At 44.9% G+C, this 23,854-nt stretch overlaps 1 protein-coding gene across 1 annotated transcript; it reads right to left on the bottom strand.

Moving 5' to 3' along the window:
- Positions 1–10,532: 10,532 nt before the first annotated feature.
- On the bottom strand, positions 10,533–17,166 carry LOC144510061 (dual specificity protein phosphatase 1-A-like). The gene is made up of 5 exons (XM_078239290.1): positions 17,072–17,166; positions 14,912–15,415; positions 13,448–13,566; positions 12,445–12,664; positions 10,533–11,699 (listed from the first exon to the last, which is right to left on the bottom strand). The coding sequence occupies exons 2-5, from the start codon at positions 15,285–15,287 to the stop codon at positions 11,485–11,487; spliced, it is 930 nt and encodes a 309-aa protein (XP_078095416.1). The 5' UTR covers positions 15,288–15,415; positions 17,072–17,166; the 3' UTR covers positions 10,533–11,484.
- Between the last annotated feature and the right edge of the window lie 6,688 nt (positions 17,167–23,854).

Here is a 23,854-nt window from a genome sequence, read left to right as displayed (position 1 = left end):
TCAAACAATACTTTTCACTGTATACCAGTACATGTGACAATAATAAATCAAACAATACTTTTCACTGTATCCCAGTACATGTGACAATAATAAATCAAACAATACTTTTCACTGTATCCCAGTGCATGTGACAATAATAAATCAAACAATACTTTTCACTGTATCCCAATACATGTGACAATAATATATCAAACAATGCTTTTCACTGTATCCCAGTACATGTGACAATAATAAATCAAACAATACTTTTCACTCTATCCCAATACATGTGACAATAATAAATCAAACAATACTTTTCACTCTATCCCAATACATGTGACAATAATAAATCAAACAATACTTTTCACTGTGTCCCAGTACATGTGACAATAATAAATCAAACAATACTTTTCACTGTATCCCAATACATGTGACAATAATAAATCAAACAATACTTTTCACTGTATCCCAGTACATGTGACAATAATAAATCAAACAATACTTTTCACTCTATCCCAATACATGTGACAATAATAAATCAAACAATACTTTTCACTGTATCCCAATACATGTGACAATAATAAATCAAACAATACTTTTCACTCTATCCCAATACATGTGACAATAATAAATCAAACAATACTTTTCACTGTGTCCCAATACATGTGACAATAATAAATCAAACAATACTTTTCACTGTATCCCAATACATGTGACAATAATAAATCAAACAATACTTTTCACTGTATCCCAATACATGTGACAATAATAAATCAAACAATACTTTTCACTGTGTCCCAATACATGTGACAATAATAAATCAAACAATACTTTTCACTGTATCCCAATACATGTGACAATAATAAATCAAACAATACTTTTCACTGTATCCCAGTACATGTGACAATAATAAATCAAACAATACTTTTCACTGTGTCCCAGTACATGTGACAATAATAAATCAAACAATACTTTTCACTGTATCCCAGTACATGTGACAATAATAAATCAAACAATACTTTTCACTGTGTCCCAGTACATGTGACAATAATAAATCAAACAATACTTTTCACTCTATCCCAATACATGTGACAATAATAAATCAAACAATACTTTTCACTGTATCCCAATACATGTGACAATAATAAATCAAACAATACTTTTCACTCTATCCCAATACATGTGACAATAATAAATCAAACAATACTTTTCACTCTATCCCAATACATGTGACAATAATAAATCAAACAATACTTTTCACTGTATCCCAATACATGTGACAATAATAAATCAAACAATACTTTTCACTGTATCCCAATACATGTGACAATAATAAATCAAACAATACTTTTCACTCTATCCCAATACATGTGACAATAATAAATCAAGCAATACTTTTCACTGTATCCCAATACATGTGACAATAATAAATCAAACAATACTTTTCACTGTATCCCAGTACATGTGACAATAATAAATCAAACAATACTTTTCACTCTATCCCAGTACATGTGACAATAATAAATCAAACAATACTTTTCACTCTATCCCAGTACATGTGACAATAATAAATCAAACAATACTTTTCACTGTGTCCCAGTACATGTGACAATAATAAATCAAACAATACTTTTCACTGTATCCCAGTACATGTGACAATAATAAATCAAACAATACTTTTCACTCTATCCCAGTACATGTGACAATAATAAATCAAACAATACTTTTCACTCTATCCCAATACATGTGACAATAATAAATCAAACAATACTTTTCACTGTATCCCAGTACATGTGACAATAATAAATCAAACAATACTTTTCACTGTGTCCCAGTACATGTGACAATAATAAATCAAACAATACTTTTCACTGTATCCCAGTACATGTGACAATAATAAATCAAACAATACTTTTCACTGTGTCCCAGTACATGTGACAATAATAAATCAAACAATACTTTTCACTGTATCCCAGTACATGTGACAATAATAAATCAAACAATACTTTTCACTGTATCCCAGTACATGTGACAATAATAAATCAAACAATACTTTTCACTCGATCCCAATACATGTGACAATAATAAATCAAACAATACTTTTCACTGTATCCCAGTACATGTGACAATAATAAATCAAACAATACTTTTCACTCTATCCCAATACATGTGACAATAATAAATCAAACAATACTTTTCACTGTATCCCAGTACATGTGACAATAATAAATCAAACAATACTTCTCACTGTATCCCAGTACATGTGACAATAATAAATCAAACAATACTTTTCACTGTATCCCAGTACATGTGACAATAATAAATCAAACAATTCTTTTCACTCTATCCCAATACATGTGACAATAATAAATCAAACAATACTTTTCACTGTATCCCAGTACATGTGACAATAATAAATCAAACAATACTTTTCACTGTATCCCAGTACATGTGACAATAATAAATCAAACAATACTTTTCACTCGATCCCAATACATGTGACAATAATAAATCAAACAATACTTTTCACTGTATCCCAGTACATGTGACAATAATAAATCAAACAATACTTTTCACTGTATCCCAGTACATGTGACAATAATAAATCAAACAATACTTCTCACTGTATCCCAGTACATGTGACAATAATAAATCAAACAATACTTTTCACTGTATCCCAGTACATGTGACAATAATAAATCAAACAATACTTTTCACTGTATCCCAATACATGTGACAATAATAAATCAAACAATATTTTTCACTGTATCCCAGTACATGTGACAATAATAAATCAAACAATACTTTTCACTGTATCCCAGTACATGTGACAATAATAAATCAAACAATACTTTTCACTGTATCCCAGTACATGTGATAATAATAAATCAAACAATACTTCTCACTGTATCCCAATACATGTGACAATAATAAATCAAACAATACTTTTCACTGTATCCCAATACATGTGACAATAATAAATCAAACAATACTTTTCACTGTATCCCAGTACATGTGACAATAATAAATCAAACAATACTTTTCACTGTATCCCAGTACATGTGACAATCATAAATCAAACAATACTTTTCACTGTATCCCAGTGCATGTGACAATAATAAATCAAACAATACTTTTCACTGTATCCCAATACATGTGACAATAATAAATCAAACAATGCTTTTCACTGTATCCCAGTACATGTGACAATAATAAATCAAACAATACTTTTCACTCTATCCCAATACATGTGACAATAATAAATCAAACAATACTTTTCACTCTATCCCAATACATGTGACAATAATAAATCAAACAATACTTTTCACTGTGTCCCAGTACATGTGACAATAATAAATCAAACAATACTTTTCACTGTATCCCAATACATGTGACAATAATAAATCAAACAATACTTTTCACTGTATCCCAGTACATGTGACAATAATAAATCAAACAATACTTTTCACTCTATCCCAATACATGTGACAATAATAAATCAAACAATACTTTTCACTGTATCCCAATACATGTGACAATAATAAATCAAACAATACTTTTCACTCTATCCCAATACATGTGACAATAATAAATCAAACAATACTTTTCACTGTGTCCCAATACATGTGACAATAATAAATCAAACAATACTTTTCACTGTATCCCAATACATGTGACAATAATAAATCAAACAATACTTTTCACTGTATCCCAATACATGTGACAATAATAAATCAAACAATACTTTTCACTGTGTCCCAGTACATGTGACAATAATAAATCAAACAATACTTTTCACTCTATCCCAATACATGTGACAATAATAAATCAAACAATACTTTTCACTGTATCCCAATACATGTGACAATAATAAATCAAACAATACTTTTCACTCTATCCCAATACATGTGACAATAATAAATCAAACAATACTTTTCACTCTATCCCAATACATGTGACAATAATAAATCAAACAATACTTTTCACTGTATCCCAATACATGTGACAATAATAAATCAAACAATACTTTTCACTGTATCCCAATACATGTGACAATAATAAATCAAACAATACTTTTCACTCTATCCCAATACATGTGACAATAATAAATCAAGCAATACTTTTCACTGTATCCCAATACATGTGACAATAATAAATCAAACAATACTTTTCACTGTATCCCAGTACATGTGACAATAATAAATCAAACAATACTTTTCACTCTATCCCAGTACATGTGACAATAATAAATCAAACAATACTTTTCACTCTATCCCAGTACATGTGACAATAATAAATCAAACAATACTTTTCACTGTATCCCAGTACATGTGACAATAATAAATCAAACAATACTTTTCACTGTATCCCAGTACATGTGACAATAATAAATCAAACAATACTTTTCACAGTGTCCCAATACCTGTGACAATAATAAATCAAACAATACTTTTCACTGTATCCCAGTACATGTGACAATAATAAATCAAACAATACTTTTCACTGTTTCCCAGTACATGTGACAATAATAAATCAAACAATACTTTTCACTGTATCCCAATACATGTGACAATAATAAATCAAACAATACTTTTCACTGTATCCCAGTACATGTGACAATAATAAATCAAACAATACTTTTCACTGTATCCCAGTACATGTGACAATAATAAATCAAACAATACTTTTCACTGTATTCCGATACATGTGACAATAATAAATCAAACAATACTTTTCACTGTATCCCAGTACATGTGACAATAATAAATCAAACAATACTTTTCACTGTATCCCAGTACATGTGACAATAATAAATCAAACAATACTTATCACTGTCTCCCAGTACATGTGACAATAATAAATCAAACAATACTTTTCACTCTATCCCAATACATGTGACAATAATAAATCAAACAATACTTTTCACTGTATCCCGATACATGTGACAATAATAAATCAAACAATACTTTTCACTGTATCCCAGTACATGTGACAATAATAAATCAAACAATACTTTTCACTCTATCCCAGTACATGTGACAATAATAAATCAAACAATACTTTTCACTGTATCCCAGTACATGTGACAATAATAAATCAAACAATACTTTTCACTGTGTCCCAGTACATGTGACAATAATAAATCAAACAATACTTTTCACTGTATCCCGATACATGTGACAATAATAAATCAAACAATACTTTTCACTGTGTCCCAGTACATGTGACAATAATAAATCAAACAATACTTTTAACTGTGTCCCAGTACATGTGACAATAATAAATCAAACAATACTTTTCACTGTATCACGGTACATGTGACAATAATAAATCAAACAATACTTTTCACTGTGTCCCAGTACATGTGACAATAATAAATCAAACAATACTTTTCACTGTATCCCAATACATGTGACAATAATAAATCAAACAATACTTTTCACTGTATCCCAGTACATGTGACAATAATAAATCAAACAATACTTTTCACTGTATCCCAGTACATGTGACAATAATAAATCAAACAATACTTTTCACTGTATCCCAGTACATGTGACAATAATAAATCAAACAATACTTTTCACTGTGTCCCAGTACATGTGACAATAATAAATCAAATAATACTTTTCACTGTATCCCGATACATGTGACAATAATAATTCAAACAATACTTTTCACTGTATCCCAGTACATGTGACAATAATAAATCAAACAATACTTTTCACTGTATCCCAATACATGTGACAATAATAAATCAAACAATACTTTTCACTGTGTCCCAGTACATGTGACAATAACAAATCAAACAATACTTTTCACTGTGTCCCAGTACATGTGACAATAACAAATCAAACAATACTTTTCACTGTATCCCAATACATGTGACAATAATAAATCAAACAATACTTTTCACTGTGTCCCAGTACATGTGACAATAATAAATCAAACAATACTTTTCACTGTGTCCCAGTACATGTGACAATAATAAATCAAACAATACTTTTCACTGTATCCCAATACATGTGACAATAATAAATCAAACAATACTTTTCACTGTATCCCAATACATGTGACAATAATAAATCAAATTAAACCAAAATCAAATCAAGAACCCAGCACTTGTGGCTTTTGGACAGTTTTTCCTCTCTGTGACCGCTAAGGGTAAACTCAGTAAGAGTTTTAACTACACCAGGTTAAAGTCCAACAGATTTATTTGGTAGCAAATTTGGTGTTAAAACTCTTACTGTATTTACCCCAGTCCAACGCCGGCATCTCCACATCGTGACCACTAAGGGGAGCCATTTCCTCACTCAATGATCGAACTCCAAATGCACTTCAACTATTTTCACTTTCCCAACGGTCCAATTCCGTCCCTGGTGCCATCCCTCCCCATCTCCATTGCTCCCTTCCCTCCATCCCTCGGACTCCAACCTCACATCCTTCAGACACCACCACCGCTAACGCTCACTCCATCAGCCACTCGTCTCTAAAACTCTGACATTCTTCCCCTGCGCCTCCATGTTGTGTCATCTCTTCACCTGGAGCTATGGGTTGTGATGGGAGAGACTCGAACGTTCTTTCCATTGCATCGAACCAGGAATATCAGTGGGAATGGTCAGAGGGGCAGAGCAGCGGCAAATCATAGAATCCCTACAGTGCAGAAGGAGGCCATTCAGCCCATCGAGTCTGAACCGACCACAATCCCACCTATCCCCATAACCCCCACACATTTACCCTGCTAATTCCCCCTGACACTAAGAGGCAATTTGAGCACGGCCAATCCACCCATCCCGCACATCTTTGGACTGTGGGAGGAAACCGGAGCACCCGGAGGAAACCCACGCAGACACGGGGAGAATGTGCAGACTCCGCACAGACAGTGACCCGAGGCTGGAATCGAACCCGGGTCCCTGGCGCTGTGAGGCAGCAGCGCTCACCACTGTGCCACCGTGCCGCATTATTTATTAATGGAATTGAACCCTGAAAATTGTAAGGCGATGCATTTTGGGAGGACTAACAAGACAAGGGGGATAGACAGTGAACGGTCGGACACTCGGAGGTACAGAGGGCCAGAGGGACATTGGGGTGCCTGTCCAAAGATCCCTGAAGGCAGCAGGACGGGTAGATAAGGTGGTTAAGAAGGCAGACAGGATACTTGCCTTTATTAGCTGAGGCTTAGAATATAGGAGTAGGGGAGTTATGATGGAGCTGTATAAAACACTGGTTAGGCCACAGCTGGAGCACTGTGTGCAGTTCTGGTCACCACACTACAGGAAGGATGTGTTCGCACTGGAGGGGGTGCAGAGGAGATTCACCAGGATGCTGCCTGGGCCGGAGCGTTCCAGCTCTGAAGAGAGGCTGGTTAGACTGGGGTTGTTTTCCTTAGAGCAGAGAAGGCTGAGGGGGGACCCGATCGAGGGGTACAGAATGATGAGGGACATCGATAGGGTGGATAGGAAGGAACCTTTCCCCTCAGTAGAGGGGACAGTAACCAGGGGGGCAGAGATTTAAGGGAAGGGGCAGGAGATTGAGAGGGGATTTGAGGGAAAGCTTTCTCACCCAGAGGGTGGGGGAGGCTCGCGGCTGGAGAGGGGATCGATCGAGGTGTATGAAAGGGATTGTTCGAGTAAATGTGGACCAAATGTTTCCCCTTGTGGGGCAATCTCGAACAAGAGGTCACAGGTAGAGGTTGAGAGGCGGTGGATTTAACACTGAGATGAGGAGGAACTCCTTCTCACAGAGGGTGGTGAGTTTGTGGAACTCACTGCCCCATCGCGCGGAGGAGTCTGAATCATTGAATGGTTACAAGAAGGAGATGGATATATTACTGATAGAAAAACGGGGTAAAGGGATAAGGGGAACAGGTGGGGATGTGGACTGGAGACCAGGGAGAGATCAGTCATGATCTGAGTGAATGGCGGAGCAGGCTAGAAGGGCTGAATGGCCTACTTCTCTCCTAATTCCCATGAAAGAGGGGTAGAGATGGGAAGCCTCGCATCATTGATGAAGCATTTAGGTGAGCACTTGGCTGCAATTAGCAAAATAAATCCCCCTCCCTACCTAACCCCACCTCATTCCTTTGCTGGAACCTTCTCCCCTGCCTCCATTCCCTCCAGGCCCAACTCTTCCAGAGCTCCAGCGACCCCGTCCTCCTCTCCTGACGCGGATAATCTAAATATAATCTCCGGAAGGATCAATTCCTGGACCGTCTCCTGGGCCGGGAGCACCTGGGGGAGCAGGAATGCCGGGTTTTGTCAGCGGAGTGAAATGGGGTGCAGTGTGTCTGTGTTGTTCTAACCAATCACCCACCGATTTCAACTATCACAGCGATAGGGTGTTGTCCAGAAACTACAAAGGGTCGTGAACATTCCCCTATGTACTCTATGAACGGTATGCTTTATCTCTATGGCTCCTGCTCTGCCCAAGACCACAAGAAACTACAAAGGGTCATTAACGAAGCCCAGTCCATCGCGCAAACCAGCCTCCCATCCATTGACTCCGTCTACACTTCCCGCTGCCTCGGGAAAAGCAGCCAACATAATCAAGGACCCCACGCACCCCGGACATTCTCTCTTCCACCTTCTTCCGTCGGGAAAAAAATACAAAATCCTGAGGTCACGTACCAACCGACTCAAGAACAGCTTCTTCCCTGCTGCCGTCAGACTTTTGAATGGACCTACCTCGCTCTAAGTTAATCTTTCTCTACACCCTAGCTATGACTGTAACACGATATTCTGCACTCTCTCCTTTCCTGCTCCCCTATGTACTCTATGAATGGTATGTTTTGTCTGTATAGCACGCAAGAAACAATACTTTTCACTGTATCCCAATACATGTGACAATAATAAATCAAACAATACTTTTCACTGTATCCCAATACATGTGACAATAATAAATCAAACAATACTTTTCACTGTATCCCAGTACATGTGACAATAATAAATCTAATCAAAATATATTAAGTTGATCTTTCTCTACACCCTAGCTGTGACTGTAACATTATATTCTGCACCCTCTCCTTTCCTGCTCCCCTATGTACTCTATGAAGGGTATGCTTTGTCTGTATAGTGCGCAAGAAACAATACTTTTCATTGTATCCCGATACATGTGACAATATGTATTGGGGTACTGCCGCAACAGGTCCACAGCAGACGCCATTTCCCTAGCCCTGCACTCAACCCTGGAACACCCTAGATAATGGGGACACCTATATCAGACTCCTATTTGTTGACTACAGCTCAGCTTTCAACGCCATTATTCCCACGAAACCCATCTCCAAACTCCATGGCCTGGGCCTCGGCACCTCTCTCTGCGACTGGATCCTGGACTTCCTAATCCACAGACCGCAATCAGTAAGGATAGGCGACAACAACTTCTCCACAATCATCCTCAACACCGGTGCCCCACAGGGCTGTGTTCTCAGCCCCCTACTATACTCTTTGTAGGCCTATTACTGTGCGGCCAAATTCCCCTCCAATTCGATTTACAAATTTGCTGATGACACCACCATAGTGGGTCGGATCTCAAACAATGACGAGACAGAGTACAGGAATGAGATAGAGAATCTGGTGAACTGGTGCGGCAACAATAATCTCTCCCTCAATGTCAACAAAACGAAGGAGATTGTCATCGACTTCAGGAAGCGTAAAGTAGAACATGCCCCTGTCTACATCAACGGGGACGAAGTAGAAAGGGTCGAGAGCTTCACATTTCTGGGTGTCCAGATCACCAACAACCTGTCCTGGCCCCTCCCATGCCGACACTATAGTTAAGAAAGCCCACCAACTTTCTCCAAAGACTAAGGAAATTTGGCATGTCAGCTACGACTCACACCAACTTTTACAGATGCGCCATAGAAAGCATTCTTTCTGGTTGTATCACAGCTTGGTATGGCTCCTGCTCTGCCCAAGACCGCAAGGAACTACAAAAGGTCGTGAATCACGCAAACCAGCCTCCCATCCATTGACTCTGTTTACACTTCCCGCTGCCTCGGGAAAAGCAGCCAGCATAATCAAGGACCCCACGCACCCCGGACATTCCCTCTTCCACCTTCTTCTGTTGGGAAAAACATACAAAATCCTGAGGTCACGTACCAACCGACTCAAGAACAGCTTCTTCCCTGCTGCCATCAGACTTTTGAATGGACCTACTTTGCATTAAGCTGATCTTTCTCTCCACCCTAGCTATGACTGTAACACTACATTCTGCACTCTCTCCTTTCCTTCTCCCCTATGTACTCTATGAACGGTATGTTTTGTCTGCATAGTTTACAAGAAACAATACTTTTCACTGCATCCCAATACATGTGACAATAATAAATCAAATCAAAATATATTAAGCTGATCTTTCTCTACACCCTAGCTATGATTGTAACACTGCATTCTGCACTCTCTCCTTTCCTTCTCCCCTATGTACTCTATGAACGGTATGCTTTGTCTGTATAATGCGCAAGAAACAATACTTTTCACTGTATGTTAATACATGTGACAATAATAAATCAAGTCAAATTGAAGAGCTGTGAGTCAAACACAAGAAAAGGAAACATAAGTATTACAAATTTTTGAAATCTTTTATTTGACAATAGAATAAATAATGAATCTCAGAAATATTTACTTAGCACCTTCTGACAAATACTAAATGTGTATTTGCGTCGATATATATATATATAGATATAAAGTACTTTCCTTTCAAAGGAAATTAGCAAGTGGTTCTCTTACAACAGAGATCAAGTCACATTTATGAGTTGCATTTCGAGAGGAGGCTGACTCAGGAAGAGCACGAGTGATTCTAATCGCTTGGACGACTTTAGCCTGAGGTGGTCTCTCCCTTGCTCAGGAACCGTCCTCTCGGACGCAGTCAGTGCAGGAGGGCGGGCGGCGCTGCCCCCACCTGAGTCTCACATGGTGGCAGCGTTGACCCTTGAGGAGAGCAGCCGGGGCCTCACGGAGTCTGAGGAGGAACGATCGTCAGACTCCAGGCATCCGAGGAGAGGTAATCTCCAGGATATCCTACTGGGGATGGATCCCGGGGGGGGGGAAACCGTCTTCCCCAAAACCGGAAAGGAGGGACAACCGAGGTGTGGCGAGGACTGCGTTTGACTCAAAAAAATCAGACGCGAGGACAGATGTTGATCCATGGGGTCTTGTTGTCCTAGAGGCGGCCGACCCCACATGCCAGTCGAAGAATTGTGCCGCCAGTTTTCATCAGAGATGTGAACGTGTTGGGATTGACGCAGGGAAGAGTCTACGACTCTTGGACACCACCGAAAGCTCCCGTAACACCAAGATGGCGGACGGGATCCTCCGCATTATTTATTTTCCTCGCGGGTGGTAAAAGTTGGCACCGTATTAAGCCCATCGGACGGGCTTACGAAACCGGGCAGAGTGTCACGCCATTTTCTCAACTGTCGGTGCCCGTTCGGAGGCGGGGGGGGAGGGGAACCAGCTGGGAGGAGTGACGACTCGCAGTCCTCTTCGCCGGACAGGCAAAGCCAGGCCAGCCGCCTTAGCGACAGAGGACCTCCGTCTCGAACTGCAAGAGTTGCCCCATGAAGCCAAAATTGGGTGAGATCACGCCGCGGCGCTGCTTGACAAAGTCGAAGGCCTCATCCAGGCACACGCGCTGGGTCCGGATCAGGTAGGCCAGGCAGATGGTGGCTGACCTGGAGATGCCAGCCTGGCAGTGTACCAACACCCGTCCTCCATTGTTCTTCACGGAATCTGGAACAGACGCAAGGAGGAAAATCACCATTAGTACACCGAGAAGGTTCCAATTTGAGCATCATTCTCACCCAAGGCAACGGGGGAGCCGCTGGGGCAGTGGTAATGTCGTTGGACTGGCACCCAGATTCTGGGACGGGTTCGAACCCCACATAAGGGAATTTAAATCCATTTCATAAAATCGCCATTTGCAGGTCTATCTCAGCACTGGTGACCAGGGGCGGCACGGTGGCCCAGTGGGTTAGCACTGCTGCCTCACAGCTCCAGGGACCCGGGTTCGATTCCCGGCTTGGGTCACTGTGTGGAGTCTGCACGTTCTCCCCGTGTCTGCGTGGGTTTCCTCCGGGTGCTCCGGTTTCCTCCCACAGTCCGAAAGACGCGCTGGTTAGACGCGTTGGCCGCGCTGAATTAAAGGGTACGGGGCAAGTGCTGGGGGACGAGATTCTAATGAATAGGGTGGCTTGATGGGCGGCCCAGACATGATGGGTCGAAGGGCCTCTCTCTGTGCTGTGAACCTCTCTGTGAGGAGGGGACGTCAGACTTGCACTTGGACAAGACATTTGAGGGGCAGAGGGTGAGGGATTGCCTCATCGATTGCCTCCTGGGGGAAGCTCAGTGACGGGCAGAAATTACTCATTGGTTAGTTGCGCTCAATTCTTGTGGAAACTCTCAGGATTCGAACCCCCCACCGCCCCCCGGGCCAGGCCTGAGGGCGAAAGGAGCTAGAAAGCACCTCGCAACTCACCAATGAAGTCAATAGCTTGGCAGAACCAGGCACTGATGTCAGCCATGTGGCTGTCCTCCACCGGGATGCATTTGTACTCGAAGACCCCTTCGAAGTAGTTGGGGCAGTTGGAAGAGACGTTGAGGAGGGCCGTGATCCCCAGTGACTGCAGGGTCTCCTTCCGGGAGGAGTGATAGGCGCTGCCCAGGTAGAGGAAAGGCAGGATCTCCACAGGTCCGCCCTGCAAAGAAACAGAACACCACATTAGAACAACACAAAGCATCAACCTTTCCCTTCTTAAAATGGCCGCCTGTACAATGCAAACCATCAACCTTTCCCTTCTTAAAATGGCCACCAGTACAATGCAAACCATCAACCTTTCCCTTCTTAAAATGGCCACCTGTACAATGCAAACCATCAACCTTTCCCTTCTTAAAATGGCCGCCTGTACAATGCAAACCATCAAACATTCCCTTCTTAAAATGGCCGCCAGTACAACCCAAACTATCAACCTTTCCCTCCTTAACATGGTCGCCAGTACAACATAAAGCATCAACATTTCCCTTCTTAAAATGGCCACCTGTACAATGCAAACCATCAACTTTTCCCTTCTTAAAATGGCCACCAGTCCAACGCAAACCATCAACCTTTCCCTCCTTAAAATGGCCACCAAATTTACCAAGGGGGTTGGGGCCCAAAGGAACAGAGTTAAATCAAAGCCGCACCGATTAGGGTGATGGCCCAACACGTTAAATGAGGGAAGGCCGACACTGGAGCCGTGGTTCGATGAGAAATGTCGCCAAAAAACAAAAACGATTTTCCGCAACTAGTCTCGACGTTTCGCCGACCCGCTTAGTGGGCAATTGACCTTTAGCGGGAGTGGTTGGGCTCTCCGCGGGCTGAGTGGCATCCTTCTGTGCTTTCCTGCTTACCCCGGCCCCCATTCCTTCACCCCCATGAATAATGGCCAACTTTCCCTTGCCCTCTGACTCCCTCCCTGGGGAGAGTGGGGGGGGGGACTCACCTGATCGTATAATGGGGTGCCCCTGGCTACCAAAGTGGGCATGGCGCCCCTCTGCGGGCAGCAGCTGAGATCCTCGGTACACATCTCGGGGAATAGTGAGTGGAAGGTCTCGTAGCCTCCTGTAGAGAGAAAGAGAGAGAGAGGGGGTTAGAAAATAGAATTCCACAAGGTGGCAACATCAATAACACGCCTGGCACAGCAGGAGGGCAGGGAGACAGCGCTCTCTCCAAAGGTTTATCCACCGTAAGCAGATCTCGCTGGGATTATTCTAGATTAAGTCTGGGGATGAGCCAGTGAGTAGGTGCGATAGCGGCCAGTGTTAATGTAAGCCTTATTGTGACACAAATAAATAAACTTATAAATTAAATTGCCATTAAAGCTTTTTTTTATTTTGTGAGTGTCACAAGTCGGCTTACATTAACACTGCAATGAAGTTACTGTGAAAATCCCCTAGTCGCCACACTCCGGGAGAATTTAGCACCTAACCGGCACGCCTTTCGGACTGTGGGAGGAAACCGGAGCACCCGGAGGAAACCCACGCAGACACGGGGAGAATGTGCAGACTCCGCACAGACAGTGACCCAAGGTTGGGAATCGAACCCGGATCCCTGGCGCTGTGAGGCAGCAGTGCTAACCCACTGTGCCACCGTGCCGTCTCACAGTCCAAAAGACGTGCTGGTTCGGTGCTAAATTCTCCCTCAGTGTAACCCGAACAGGAGTGTGGCGGCTAGGGGAATTTCACAGTAACTTCATTGCAGTGTTAATGTAAGCTGACTTGTGACACTAATAAATAAACCTATAAAAACGTATAAATTAAATTAAGCTACAAATAGAACTCCAATTACAATTACAGTTAATTAAATTAAATTGTAATTAAAGTTAAACTAAATTAAGTACAATTAAATCCAGTTAGAATTAAATGTAATTTTAGGAATAATATTATAAAAACGCAGACCATTTATATTGGAATTTGATTCCTGTCTGATTGAATTAAACTTAATACCTGGAGGGCATTAGCTATGAGGAGAGGTTGGAGAAACTTGGTTTGTTCTCACTGGAACGATGGAGGTTGAGGGGAGACCTGATAGAAGTCTACAAGATTATGAGGGGCATGGACAGAGTGGATAGTCAGATGTTCTTTCCTAGGGTAAAAAAGTCAAGTACTCGGGGACATGGGGTTAAGGTGCGTGGGGAAAGTTTAGAGGAGATGTGCGAGGTAAGTTTTTTACTCAGAGGGTGGTGAATGTCTGGAACGCGCTGCCCGGGGAGGGGGTGGGAGCGGGTACGATAGCGGCATTTAAGGGGCAACTAGACGAATACATGAATAGGATGGGAATGGAAGGATACGGGCTCCGTAAGGGCAAACGGTTTTAGTTTAGGCATCATGATCGGCGCAGGCTTGGAGGGCCGAAGGGCCTGTTCCTGTCCTGCTCTTTGTTCTTTGTGTTCAGGGGTGTGCCTTACCCTTTAGGAAGCAGAACTGAACTCTGCCGGTGTCCAGCTCAGTGCTGAGGGTGTTCAGAACCATCCTGGCTGTGTTGTCCCGGCTGAGTGCGGCCAAACACGGGCTCCTCTCGTCCAAGACCAGCACCCTGCGGTAGTGGCCGCAGCTCAGGGCGGCTCGGAGGCCCTCCTCGGGCAGGATGCAGTCCAGGGCGATGGCCCCCTTTGAGCGTCGCTTCACGATGGTGTTGCAGTACACGTTGCGGGACCCCCGGATGTGGGAGGCGTTGAAACTTAGGAAGGAACGGCAATCCAGCAGAAGGATGTTCCCCGCTTCCTCCACCAGTAGCTTAACCAAGTGGTAGCAGTCCACCTCCAGTGATTCTGTCGTCACCATATTGCGATCGGCGTGTGGGCGGGCGTGGGGGTTGGGGGCAAAACTGGCAGCAACCGATGGATAAAAATTTCCTGTTTCCTTCTCTCCTGTGACAATTCCCCTCTCCGAATGGACAAGAACCGTTATTGCTAAACAACAACAAAGAAATAGCGGCATTCGTCAGCACAACAATCTCATTTCCGACAATTATTTTCAAGTTAACTTTCTGTACATGAAGAAATAAAACATTTTCTCCTCCTGCCCGCCACGGGAATCTTTGGACACTAAGGGGCAATTTACCATGGCCAATCCACCTAACCTGCACATCTTTGGACACTAAGGGGCAATTTAGCACGGCCAATCCACCTAACCTGCACATCTTTGGACACTAAGGGGCAATTTAGCATGGCCAATCCACCTAACCTGCACATCTTTGGACATTAAGGGGCAATTTAGCACGGCCAATCCACCTAACCTGCACATCTTTGGACATTAAGGGGCAATTTAGCATGGCCAATCCACCTAACCTGCACATCTTTGGACACTAGGGGGCAATTTAACATGGCCAATCCACCTAACCTGCACATCTTTGGACACTAAGGGGCAATTTAGCAAGGCCAATCCATCTAACCTACACATCTTTGGACACTAAGGGGCAATTTAGCACGGCCAATCCCCCTAACCTACACATCTTTGGACACTAAGGGGCAATTTAGCACGGCCAATCCACCTAACCTGCACATCTTTGGACATTAAGGGGCAATTTAGCACGGCCAATCCACCTAACCTGCACATCTTTGGACACTAAGGAGCAATTAAGCTTGTCCAATCCACCTAACCTACACATCTTTGGACACTAGGGGGCAATTTAACATGGCCAATCCACCTAACCTGCACATCTTTGGACACTAAGGGGCAATTTAGCAAGGCCAATCCACCTAACCTGCACATCGTTGGACACTAGGGGGCAATTTAGCATGGCCAATCCACCTAACCTGCACATCTTTGGACACTAAGGGGCAATTTAACATGGCCAATCCACCTAACCTGCACATCTTTGGACGCTATGTGCAATTTAGCATGGCCAATCCACCTAACCTGCACATCTTTGGACACTAGGGGGCAATCTAACATGGCCAATCCACCTAACCTGCACATCTTTGGACACTAAGGGGCAATTTAGCATGGCCAATCCACCTAACTAGCATGTCGTTCGGGCTGTGGGAGGAAACCGGAGCACCTGGAAGAAACCCACGCAGACACGGGGTACAGCTCCGACACAGACAGTCACCCGAGGCTGGGAATCGAACCCGGGTCCCTGGCACTGTGAGGCAGCAGTGATAAAGTTGAATCAAATTAAATTAAATTACAGCTAAAGCTCGTTACAATTGACGATAAATTTAATGAATATTATAAAAATCATAGACCATTTAGATTCCAATTTAATTCCTGCTCGATTAAAAGTTAATTTAAATAAAGTAACAAATAAAACTTTTTAAAATTAAATTGAAATTAAAGTACCAGTTACAATTAAAGACAGCTTCATGGATCATTATTTAAAATACCCAGATTTAGATTTCAATTTGATCCCTGTACGATCAAATTAAGTTAATTTTTAAACATTTTTTTCTTTGAATGAAAGAGTTGATCTTGGATTTAATATCCATTCCACGACCGAAAACACTAATTTTTCGAACCAGGTCTCTTTTGTAATATTCCGGGTTACAAAAGGGACAGCGAGAAAGATGCACGTTTGCACTTGACTTTAGTCAGTGTGCGCACGTTAAGTTGGAGTCTATACTTACATTTACTGGCAGGAGGAGATGGAGCAGTCGGGGGATTAAATCCAACTCAGTCTTTTTAGTTTGTGTGAGAGAGGAGTGCCTCTTGGCATTTTATATTATCCAGAAGACGGAACTAGCCAGCCTGGGACGACCTTATTAGGGCCTTCACGTCCTGTCCAAATAAGGAGGCGTGTCGTCACTGCATGGGGAAAACACCCCTCCCCTAGCAGTGACGTGGTGGGGACTGTGGGAGGAGTAGCCACAAGCTCCGCCAGCCTTGTACGTCCTGTCGCATTAGTGCAGGAGGTAAAATCCCCCAGTGAATTTTATTCAAAAGGACTAGCCTCTCTCCCCCTCCCTCCTCCTCTGCCCTCTCTCTCCCCCCCCCCCCCCCCCCCCCCCCCCCCACAACCCCCCGTCCCACCACCCTCCTTCTCTGAATGACTAGGAGAAGAATTTACTGGCAACAGTGTCAGATTACGCAGCAATAAATCCCCCCCCTTCCCCCCCAAACAGGATCCCAAAAACAGGACTGGGGACAGGGTCAGCCATTCAGCCCCTTCACTATCTAATATGATGTGGAGATAGGTCTTAGAATCCTTACAGTGCGGAAGGAGGCCATTCAGCCCATCGGGTCTGCACCAACCACAATCCCACCCAGGCCATATCCCCATAACCTCACGCATTTACCCTGGCTAGTCCCCCTGACGCTAAAGGGGCAATTTAGCATGGCCAATCCACCTAACCCACACATCATTGGACACTAAGGGGCAATTTAGCACGGCCAATCCACCTAACCCACACATCATTGGACACTAAGGGGCAATTTAGCATGGCCAATCCACCTAACCCACACATCTTTGGACACTAAGGGGCAATTTAGCATGGCCAATCCACCTAACCCGCATATCTTTGGACACTAAGGGGCAATTTAGCATGGCCAATCCATCTAACCCGCACATCATTGGACACTAAGGGGCAATTTAGCATGGCCAATCCACCTAACCCACACATCTTTGGACAGTAAGGGGCAATTTAAGCCAATCCACCTAAGTTAGACCAATCCACCCAACCTGCACATCTTTGGACACTAAGGGGCAATTTAGCATGGCCAATCCACCTAACCTGCACATCTTTGGACACTAAGGGACAATTTAGCATGGCCAATCCATCTAACCCGTACATCTTTGGTCACTAAGGGGCAGTTTAGCATGGCCAATCCACCTAACCCGCACATCTTTGGACACTAAGGGGCAATTTAGCATGGCCAATCCACCTAACCTGCACATCTTTGGTCACTAAGGGGCAGTTTAGCATGGCCAATCCACCTAACCTGCACATCTTTGGTCACTAAGGGGCAGTTTAGCATGGCCAATCCACCTAACCTGCACATCTTTGGTCACTAAGGGGCAGTTTAGCATGGCCAATCCACCTAACCTGCACATCTTTGGTCACTAAGGGGCAGTTTAGCACGGCCAATCCACCTTAACCCGCACATCTTTCGGACTGTGGGAGGAAACCGGAGCACCCGGAGGAAACCCACGCTGCCACAGGGAGAACGTGCAGACTCCACACAGACAGTGACCCAAGTCGGGAAGCGAACCCGGATCCCTGGCGCTGTGAGGCAGCAGTGCTAACCACTGTGCCACCGTGCCAGCGTTGGACTGGGGTGGGCACAGTAAGAAGTCTCACAACACCAGGTTAAAGTCCAACTGGTTTACTTGGAATCACGAGCTTTCGGAGCGCTGCTCCTTCATCAGGTGAGTGAGGAAGTGAGTGAGTGAGACACTCACCTGATGAAGGAGCGGCGCTCCGAAAGCTCGTGATTCCAAGTAAACTTGTTGGACTTTAACCCGGTGTTGTGAGACTTCTTACTGTCCGATACCATCACGTCTTCTGGTCTCAATTCCGCTCGCCCAGCCCCTCCGCCACCCCCTATCCCTCGATACCAATAGTCCATCGCAGGGCGGGATTCTACGGCCTTGTTCAGCCTAAAACGGGAAAATCCCAACTGAGGTCAGTGGACCTTTCCACGGCCCACCCCCTCGCCTACTCCAATTCCCGCGGGATGGTATAATTCTGGCCATAGAGTCTAACAGCATGGAAAGAAGCCATTCGGCCCATCGTGCCTTTCCCAGCCATCAAGCACCTATCGGTTCCAATCCCATTTTCCCAGCACTTGGTCCGTAGCCTTGTGTGCTACGGGGTTCCAAGTGCTCATCTAAATGTGTTCCCGCCTCGACCCCCCCTTTCAGGCAGCGAGTCCCACCACCCTCTGGGTGAAAAAGCTTTCCCTCAAATCCCCTCTCAATCTCCTGCACCTTCCCTTAAATCTCTGCCCCCCTGGTTACTGCCCCCTCTACTGAGGGGAAAAGCTTCTTCCTATCCACCCTATCGATGTCCCTCATCACTCTGTACCCCTCGATCGGGTCCCCCCTCAGCCTTCACGGCTCTAAGGAAAACAACCCCAGCCTAACCAGCCTCTCTTCATAGCTGGAACACTCCGTCCCAGGCAGCATCCTGGTGAACACTTTTGGGTAAATTTAATGACGGTTCATTGTGGTGAGGAGGGGTGGAGGGGGGAGGGTATCACGTTGACCACCCCTCGCATCGTTGTTCAAAGTTGAGCTGTGCCCACCTCTGGTCGGGGCGACGGTGCAATGGATTCCCCACTCGGATGCCAACACAGGGGAGTAGCGAGCAAGTGAGATGGTCACTTCAGGCCATGAGAAATAGGAGCAGGAAGAAGCCCTTCGAGCCAGCTCCGCCATACAAGCATGGCTGCACAGACCGTGGTCTCAACTCCACTCCCCTGACTCTCCCCCTCAACTCCCTTGACGGTCAGAAGTCTGACTAACTCGCCCTTGAATATACTCGACAATCCGCAATCCCCGCTGCTCTCTGGAGGGGAGAGAATTCTCCAGAATAACCACCCTCTGAGGGAAGAAATTCCTCCTCATCTCCATCTTCGATGGGAAACCCCCATATCCTGAAACTGTGCCCCCCGCCTCGTTCTAGATGCCACCACGAGGGGGAAACATCTTCTCAGTATCCACTTTATCAAACCCCCCCCCTCAGAATCTAATGTTTCAATGGGATCCCCTCCAATGCTTCTAAACTCCCAGTGAGTGTAGGCCCAACCTCTCCTCATAAGACAAACACCTTCCATCCCAGGATCAGTTGAATGAATCCTTCTCTAAACTGCCAGTATATTCCTCCTCAAGTAAGGAGACGAAAACTGCACAGAGTATGGTGTGTTCGAGCCACAACAACTTGTGTCGCTATAACGCCCTTAGCGTAGACCTTGAACTGGGAAAATGGAGTCCAGAGGGATGGATTGTGAAGATTTGTGCCCATGAGGGTGGCATGGTGGCACAGTGGTTGCCTCACACCACTAGGGATCTCAGTTCGATTCCCGGCCTCGGGTCACTGTCTGTGTGGAGTCTGCACCTTCTCCCTGTGTCTGCGTGGGTTTCCTCCGGGTGCACCGGTTTCCTCCCACAATCCAAAAATGTGCAGGATAGGTGGATTGGCCATGCTAAATTGCCCCTTAGTGTCCAAAGATGTATAGGTTAGGTGGATTGGCCATGCTAAATTGCCCCTTAGTGTCCAAAGATGTGCACGTTAGGGGGATTGGCCATGCTAAATTGCCCCTTACTGTCCAAAGATGTGTAGGTTAGGTGGATTGGCCATGCTAAATTGCCCCTTACTGTCCAAAGATGTGCAGGTTAGGTGGATTGGCCATGCTAAATTGCCCATTAGTGTCCAAAGATGTGTAGGTTAGGTGGATTGGCCATGCTAAATTGCCCCTTAGTGTCCAAAGATGTGCAGGTTAGGTGGATTGGCCATGCTAAATTGCCCCTTATTGTCCAAAGATGTGTAGGTTAGGTGGATTGGCCATGCTAAATTGCCCCTTAGTGTCCAAAGATGTGCAGGTTAGGTGGATTGGCCATGCTAAATTGCCCCTTAGTATCCAAAGATGTGTAGGTTAGGTGGATTGGCCATGGGAAATGTATGACGTTATGGGGATAGGGCGAGGGACAGTGTATGGGTAAGATGCTCTGTCAGAGAGTTGGTGCAGAATCGATGGGCCAAATGGCCTCCTTCTGCACTGATGGGATTCTATGAACAAGGGTAGATTTCTGGATGATTTGGGAATTGAGGGAGATGGGGAGAGTGCAGACAAGTGGAGAGGAGGTGGAAGCTCAACCGGGATTGTCTTCAACGGCGGAGCTCTGAATTCCCATCTTTTGATGGTGAGGGGAAGCGGATTGGGGAGCAGTGAGCCACGGGCTGATCGAGGGGTGCTGGGAAGAAGCGGCCATCTTTGGTTGCTAAGGAGACCGGCTCAAGAAGGGACTGGGAGAATGAGGATGCGTACTCGAAGGAGAAGCCAGTGGGACATGGGGGAAGGGGAGGGGGAGATCTCCAGGACTGCGGAACGCTGCGATGACAGGAATTTGAAAAGAGGTTGAATGGATAGGGGGCGGCGGGGGCAAATTGGGCAGTTGGGACTGATTGAGACATTGGTTTGTTCTAACCTCACGGTCAGACGGTGAGCCCTCCCAGTGAGGTCACGTGTTTGGCCATCTCACTTGACCCCGAGATGAAACTTTACGTCCTGACTTGGCCCTGATGTGCCGGCTTATTCAGTCGCGAACGTGCTGTGCGTGTGTGTGTCTCCCCAGCCTCGGTCACATAGCCTGATTGTGACACAGGGACTCTCTCCCCTGCCCACAGGCTGCCCATTCCTCCCTCGCCTCCAGATTAAACAGCACCTCCATTCCAGTAACCTCACTCTCCTTCTCCAGTCCCTCACAAGTAGGCTGACATTAACGCTGCAATGAAGTTACTGTGAACTTCCCGAGTCGCCACACTCGTGTGCCTGTTCGGATACGCTGAGGGAGAATTCAGTACCTAGCCAGCACATCTTTGGACACTAAGGGGCAATTTAGCATGGCCAATCCCCCTAACCTGCACATCTTTGGACACTAAGGGGCAATTTAGCATGGCCAATCCACCTAACCTGCACATCCTTGGACACTAAGGGACAATTTAGCATGGCCAATCCCCCTAACCTGCACATCTTTGGACACTAAGGGGCAATTTAGCATGGCCAATCCCCCTAACCTGCACATCTTTGGACACTAAGGGGCAATTTAGCGTGGCCAATCCACCTAACCTACACATCTTTGGACACTAAGGGACAATTTAGCATAGCCAATCGACCTATCCTGCACATCTTTGGACACTAAGGGACAATTTAGCATAGCCAATCGACCTATCCTGCACATCTTTGGACACTAAGGGACAATTTAGCATGGCCAATCCACCTAACCTACACATCTTTGGACACTAAGGGACAATTTAGCATAGCCAATCGACCTATCCTGCACATCTTTGGACACTAAGGGACAATTTAGCATGGCCAATCCACCTAACCTGCACATCTTTGGACACTAAGGGACAATTTAGCATGGCCAATCCACCTAACCTACACAACTTTGGACACTAAGGGACAATTTAGCATAGCCAATCCACCTATCCTGCACATCTTTGGACACTAAGGGACAATTTAGCATGGCCAATCCACCTAACCCGCACATCTTTGGACACTAAGGGGCAATTTAGCACGGCCAATCCCCCTAACCTACACATCTTTGGACACTAAGGGGCAATTTAGCATGGCCAATCCCCCTAACCTGCACATCTTTGGACACTAAGGGACAATTTAGCATGGCCAATCCACCTAACCTGCACATCTTTGGACACTAAGGGGCAATTTAGCATGGCCAATCCACCTAACCTGCACATCTTTGGACACTAAGGGACAATTTAGCATGGCCAATCCCCCTAACCTACACATCTTTGGACACTAAGGGGCAATTTAGCATGGCCAATCCACCTAACCTGCACATCTATGGAGACTAAGGGCAATTTAGCATCGCCAATCCACCTAACCTGCACATCTTTGGACAGTAAGGGGCAATTTAGCATGGTCAATCCACCTAACCTGCACATCTTTGGACACTAAGGGGCAATTTAGCATGGCCAATCCACCTAACCCGCACATCTTTCGGAGTGTGGGAGGAAACCGGAGCACCCGGAGGAAACCCACGCAGACACGGGGAGAATGTACAAACTCCACACAGACAGTGACCCGAGGCCGGGAATTGAACCCGGGTCCCTGGCGCTGTGAGGCAGCAGTGCTAAGCACTGTGCCAGCTGTGAGTATTCTGTGAATAAGTAGCCCAAGATGCCTGCGTTCCTCCGAGCATCCCGGCAACCTGCCAATCATTAAATACTCCATCTTCTTTCTTCTTCCAAAGTGCACCACCTCACACTTATCAGGGTTAGGGTGATTGTTTTCAGCCGTGTGGGGGGTTTGGGACTTTCTTGGCATGGGGGTGGGGTCTGCGGGGAGGTATCTGAGTTTCGAACACTGGTGTTTTATTCCAGTTGGCTCTCCGAGCAGCCGGAATCGGGGTTGTCAGTGAGTCAGATAAGCGAGGGAAGCTTGGCACAGTCGTCTGTGTGGGGGGAGGGGCTGGTTTCAGCTGCTGACTGCTTGAAGCGAGTGAGATGACATCGCGAGGGGGACATCTCAGGAAATGTCTGACGTGCTGGTTTTGTTCTTGTTTACAGGATGCACGCTTCCTGTCACTCAAAAACACAACAATGGTAAAGATCAGCACGGTGTGAGGAGAATCGTAGAATAACCTACACCGCAGAAGGAGGCCATTTGGCCCATCGAATCTGTACCGAGCACAATCCCGCCCAGGCCCAATCCCCATCACCCTCATT

This window comes from Mustelus asterias, chromosome 22, assembly GCF_964213995.1.
Source record: "Mustelus asterias chromosome 22, sMusAst1.hap1.1, whole genome shotgun sequence".
Taxonomy (NCBI): domain Eukaryota; kingdom Metazoa; phylum Chordata; class Chondrichthyes; order Carcharhiniformes; family Triakidae; genus Mustelus; species Mustelus asterias.
The sequence above is the reverse complement of the archived record's forward strand: the minus strand, read 5'-3'. Positions and strand labels throughout refer to the sequence as shown.

What these genes read in the sequence shown, in the direction of transcription:
- LOC144510061 (XM_078239290.1), bottom strand. Translation starts at nt 15,287, where the DNA reads ATGGTGACGACAGAATCACTGGAGGTGGACTGCTACCACTTGGTTAAG. An exon ending in GCACCCCATTATACGATCAG is followed by an intron (nt 12,665 to 13,447) that starts GTGAGTCCCCCC and finishes GTTTCTTTGCAG; the next exon opens with GGCGGACCTGTGGAGATCCT. An exon ending in CCAAGCTATTGACTTCATTG is followed by an intron (nt 11,700 to 12,444) that starts GTGAGTTGCGAG and finishes CGTCTGTTCCAG; the next exon opens with ATTCCGTGAAGAACAATGGA.